The 6,003-nt window shown below is 36.8% G+C and overlaps 1 protein-coding gene across 1 annotated transcript; it reads left to right on the top strand.

Moving 5' to 3' along the window:
• The first annotated feature begins 258 nt into the window (after window positions 1–258).
• On the top strand, window positions 259–4,748 carry LOC147855697 (polyadenylate-binding protein 2-like). The gene is made up of 7 exons (XM_087330369.1): window positions 259–446; window positions 1,469–1,571; window positions 1,672–1,742; window positions 1,856–1,959; window positions 2,112–2,199; window positions 2,902–3,017; window positions 4,388–4,748. Exons 1-7 carry the CDS (start codon window positions 309–311, stop codon window positions 4,434–4,436), a joined length of 669 nt encoding a protein of 222 aa, XP_087186495.1. The 5' UTR covers window positions 259–308; the 3' UTR covers window positions 4,437–4,748.
• Window positions 4,749–6,003: the final 1,255 nt, after the last annotated feature.

Below are 6,003 nucleotides of genomic sequence, written 5' to 3'. Positions count from 1 at the left end.
GGCATTGCAAAAAGGCCTCATTTATAGAGGAATCTAGTGATGCATCATGAAGCGAGTGTGCTGCATCCATATCATTCAATTTTGCTTCTATGAGTTATTTGGATCTTTTTGATTGCTTTCCATGCGATTATAGAAAGTCGTGAGAGAGAGAGAGAGAGAGAGAGAGAGAGAGATTCTCTTGGGTGTTACCTCATTTATGCTTTCTGGTGTGTATTAGTCAGGTCAAGCTGCCTCTCTCTCTTGGGTGTTACCTCATTTATGCTTTCTGGTGTGTATTAGTCAGGTCAAGCTGCCTTTGAATCTACATCATGGAAGAGGAGCATGAAGTTTATGGTGGAGATATCCCTGAAGATGTAGAAGGAGATATGGAAACTGATCTTGAAGGAAATCCATATGTTAGGGTTGGTAAAGATGAAGATGGAATTGGTGAAGATGCAGCTTCCAAGGTTAGCGGAGCCCCCCATCTCCTTCCAAATTTTATTTTGCATTTTTTGAAACTTATAATCTAACCTTTTGTTAATCAAGATGACTATCAAATACTTCATATGCATTGCCAACTAGGATTCATCGCTACATTTGATATGGAAACAAATAAAATATCTTCCATTTGATGTGTATGAATCCACTCCGTTTACTCTGGGTTGTATGTCTATATATTTTGATTAGTTATAATATTGCACATTATGAAGAGTCTCTTTAGTGGCCAACATCATCACTTTTTTATTAGCTATTCTTATGTTTTTCAATTGGCTCAAGTTCTCTCCTGTATCTTTATTTTGCTTTTTTGCTTTTCACTGTCTCACCTGCACATAATAGATTAACCATAGGCTGATTTCTTAAACGAATGTATATTAAACTTGGCAAGTTCCGGGATATGGACATAGTCTCATTATAAAAACTTTTTGTAATGATGGACTTTTCTTTTCAATCAGTCATATCGATATTTATGAATTGGCCCTAAATTTCTTATGGATTTAAAACTTGTTTTCTTTGACATTCTATGTCTTTTAAGTTTGAAATGTTACATGTACATATATAACTGTCACAAAATTTGTGGAAAGAGATTTTATGAATAGAATCCTGTATGATTAAAAATTCACTCCAATAACCGGCAGCATTCTTTTAATCAACCATATGGATGTTTGTGATTCGACTCTGCCTCTCGTGTATGTATTATTACAAATTTGCCTGCTTGAGGGGTTTTGTGATATCTACTTATTGAATTAATAATAAGTTAGACTCCTAACTGAATGTATTATTGTATGTATTTATATTCTGTACCTATGGTATTGGGATTATATGCACATTTATATTGAATTTATTATAGTTTCTTAACTCTTCAATTGTACGATGCTCTTGCCTCAATCAATCTGCCACTGTCATGTATCTGATATATTGACGATGTCTTATGTTTTAAGAGGCTCAAATGTAGTGGTTTTTAGTTGGCTATAATTTGCAAGCTGTACAGGAATTAGAGGACATGAAGAGGCGTCTTAAGGAAATGGAAGAGGAGGCAGCTGCCTTGAGAGATATGCAGGCCAAAGTAGAGAAGGAAATGGGTGTCATACAAGGTGTGTACATTCCTATTTCAACACCCCTATTTTTTTCTTCAGTGTTTTTCATTTTTTCTATAACTCAGAATCTAAAGAAGTTATCCATCATCTCTCCCAGATCCAGCCAGTGCTGCTGCTCAGCAGCAAAACAAAGAAGAAGCTGATGCACGCTCAGTATATGTTGGTAATGTATGATTCTTCTGAAGCCCCTCTTTGTGGAATTGTGCTTTATTTGAAGCTCACAGATTTTAGCATCTAAATTTCAAATGCTTTAGATAACCCTTATTTATGTTATGATTCAGGTGGATTATTCCTGTACACCTGAAGAGGTACAACAGCACTTTGAGTCATGTGGTACCGTGAATCGTGTAACAATTTTGACCGATAAATTTGGCCAACCCAAGGGGTATCATCACGCCTTTACACCTACTTAAAAGCATTCATTCAACATTTTTTTAAATGCGATGTTTTTGTCCTTAAAATATTTTAATTCAAGAATTATCAGGTTTAACATCTTTTGAATGCATCTTTGAACAGCAATTGTTTTTGGTTGCTCAGATATGCATATGTAGAGTTTGTAGAGCTAGAAGGCGTACAGAATGCTCTGCTGCTGAATGAATCAGAGCTTCATGGTCGCCCCTTAAAGGTGCACCCAACTGGAATTTTCTTATGTGTTTGCCATAAGGTTTAACTAGCTAAAAGTCTAATTGGAACATAGCTTACTTGGTGCAAGTATATTGTTCTTCCTGTAGACGTGAAGTTGATGGAAATGTCAAGGCTCATAAGTTTGAATTTCTAAAGGCAATGATAGATTATGTGGTGCAACCAGGGATAATTTACAATGATTGAATTCACTCTGTTAGAATTTACAAGCAAGCTATGTTGCATAAGTATAATGCTCATGTATAGGGTGTCCTTCATGTGGTAATTCAGGCAGTGACTAGGATTGTTTCCTGTTATGAGGAAATGAATGAACAATATATCTATGCCTTTATTAAAAGGCCAAAATGGCCTATGAGACCAAATATGAAACAAAAAGTTATGTCTGGATGTCCCTTTGTGTCTAAAAACTTTAGGCATTAAGGATAAATGGTCATCCCCTTTGACTAGAGATCTTTAGGGTCTTGGGTGAAATGGCCATCCCCTCGATTAGGGAACTTACAGTCTTAGAATGAAATGGTTTTCTTTCATGTTGAGACTATGGTGGCGATAGTGATGACATCCAACCAAGAAGATCAGGAACTTTAGGGTTAGCCATTTAAGGTGATCCCTTCTTCTAAAGTTTGGGTAATCATCTCTTGGATTTAGCATGATTTAAATGCTTCTAATAAATTGGATAGTTTTGCAGGTATCGGCAAAGAGAACAAATGTTCCGGGTATGAAGCAATACAGAGGGCGTGCTCTTAGTCCCTATGGCTATCGTCCAAGACGACCATTTATGCCACCCTATGCATATGGTTATGGGTAAGCTAGAACATTTTGCTTATCTTGACAATATGCTTGCTCTTTCTTAATCCATTGATTTACATGAATGCTCAGAAAACCAAATGTTCTATTTTGTCATTAAATTAGTTCTCAAATAGTTAAATAATAGTGCTAATAATTAAAAGCTATTCTTAGTAGTTCATGGACCTATTACTCATATATTGCCAACCGATAAACATTATTGCAGAAAAATTCTTGTGATTAATGTATTTGTGAGGGGAAGTTGTGATCCATCTTAGAGAGAGAGAGAGATAATTATCTTAATGTTTTCAAATGGTCAAAGTGACCTATGAGATCAAAAGTTCTGTTAATGTACAGGAGGATACTATGTACAAAATAAATGAATAGGCATCTAACATCAGTGGATCAACCAATGCAAGTTCTCATAGAATGATGCTGTGTGTCATCAATGTTCTCTACAGTGAACCACCTTAGGGGTCATGCTTGATTTTGGCCAATGATATATATCCACCAAAGTGGGCTTTATCTTCTATGTGATAATCCTCGTAATCTCATCCAATATTCTTGTATGCTTGTTTGGAGGTCCCTTCGCAGAGCTTTCTGAGGAAATTTACTGTGCCCTTGTATAGGCCCTGCTGGGCATCTACTCCTTGAGAGACGACTATCTACAGAACAGTCCCAAACATCTTTAATCATAGCTCCATATTGCCCAGCATGGCTGAAAGAGGCCTGCATGGTGTCAAGTCTTGATTCGGGAGAATGGTCCATATCCCTCAATAAAGAGGCAATGGAGTCGTCCATGGATCTTTTAGCTAACAATGCAGCAGCATAGGCAGTACTCCCGAGACCATTTCTCTCTATGGCCTCTGCTGAGGAGGTACAGCCCTACACCTACCGATCTCTATGTCCAACTGATGTGCCAAGCTTGGATCTGTCCAATGGCGCATCTCAATCTATGAAGCAGACATACATACATGTATCCATTGTGGATTGTAAATCTGTCCTAGGTGATGTGGAGAAGATGGTCATGATAGTAGCTGATTGTTAGATTTGATTCTAGCGTAGGTTTGATCTATGTTTGCTTAGCCTCTTGCTCATTGAGATCTTGCCTGATGGCTTTCGTAGAGATAAAAGTAAGTTATGTAATATATTATTTATTAGAGACTTGATTAAGATATCCTCACAATGTTTGGAGAAGATTGAGAATTCTATCTAATTGAGATTAGAGAAACCTTTTTTTACATATCTAAATGTATTTTTAAGAATGGGCATGCATACCTCTCAATAACCTAAGAGATAAGTGTATTTTGATAATCTCCCTATTTATATAAGAGGTGTGTGCACACACTTACATATTCCACTGATGTGTTTTTGATTTATCCTCACAGGAGGATACCAAGGTTTCGGAGACCAGTCCGGTATAGGCCATATTATTGAGCAGATTTGGGCGCCTCTTGATGCTTTTAGTGATACTGGAACTCTTTGGATTTCTCGCTGGTTTTGTTTCTATATGGCTCCAGATGATGAAAAGTTGGGTGTCATGAAGTATTTTGGCCTCTGTAATCTGGGACTTTTATGGTCAACTGTTGGTGTGTTGCTCCATGATCGCACTTCCTTGACTCGATGTCCTTTTTAACAGCACGGAATCTCACGGATTGCTTTTCTGATTTTGTATGAGTAAACAAGTCTGTTTAAAAAAGAAAGAAAGAGATTTAACCAAAGGAATGAAAGAAAGAAAAAAGAAAGAGAGATAGATAAAAGAAGATTTGACAGTTAAAGTTAGGCTCGGTTTATGTTATTCTGTTTATGTTTGTTTAGTTGCCTCATCTCACTTACGAGGTGATTTTATATTGGACTTCATTAATCGGTGACACTGGGACATTTTTTGTAATGGTTTGGCGTTTGCTTGTGTATGATCTTCTCAACATCTTGGTTTAGCCATGTTAATCAATGCACGTAAACTAAATAAGGAAAGTTGCAAGTTGTGAAGTGGCTTTTTATGTTGTACTTGTGTTCCTTGTCTGTCATTCTCTTATCCTCTGCAATTGCTTCATTGTTTCAATTCCAAGTAATGTGAGCTAAAATGAATGGATCAATTCAGCCTGTACCTTCACTAATTAATCTTTTATTTTGGTTCACGTCTCACAACTTGTTTTCAGACAAATCTTGTGACTTGAAGTCCGAATTAATGGGTATTAAGAATTTGAATGCCAATAACAGCAGAACAATACATAGCGGAAACTAGTCTCGATTGTGCTGCTAGCTAACTCATATCACTCTCGATGAACTTTTTTGCACTGTTTCTGGTGATTGAATTATCACATACTTAAAAGACACCAGAGCCTTGATGCGTTATAACTACTGCAATTAGATTGTCCTCCATTGAAGTGCACCCTTTTAGCTGGCTCTCTAAGCACTGGCTAATCCATCCAACTGTTGAGAGATTTGTCTTCCCTGTTGTAAGCATTAACATCCCTCAAAGAAGGTGATGTTAAAGAAACATTGTTATCTCTCAAAGAAGTTGATGTTCTGTTAAGGGAATCACTTCCCATTAGATGTTTCCCATATCTCTGGATAGGTTGTTTCTAATCTGTTATCAGACCATTACTTGAATAAAAGTGTACAGCCTTACTTAGTGCTCCCTTAAAAGTTGAGAGAAGTGTCTTTTTATCAATGACAGATGGTGTGTGTTCTGTAATCCTTGCAGCATTTGCCCATCTAGGGTAATCATGACAGCAGTTTATACAACGCTATTAATGCATCATATAAATGTGGTGTTTGGTCTTATAAGATCATGAAAACACTTCTTTTAATCACAATGCTATGCCATTAATGCATCATATAGGTGGGGGGAGTCGGAGATGATTGTTTTTTCTTTATTGATGCAATATTGGAGTGAAATTGTTGTGTTTGCTCATCGAAGAGAGGTACGTTGGAGCCATACTCAAGTGAGAAATGATATGATCTATACACATTTCCAGTAATTGTATGTCATAACACTGTT

The sequence above is a fragment of the Azolla caroliniana genome, unplaced genomic scaffold (genome assembly GCF_043228905.1).
Source record: "Azolla caroliniana isolate FFs.n. ecotype wild unplaced genomic scaffold, voAzoCaro1.0.p SCAF_14, whole genome shotgun sequence".
In the NCBI taxonomy this organism is placed as follows: Eukaryota; Viridiplantae; Streptophyta; class Polypodiopsida; order Salviniales; family Salviniaceae; genus Azolla; species Azolla caroliniana.
This window is presented reverse-complemented; position numbering and strand designations above follow the sequence as displayed.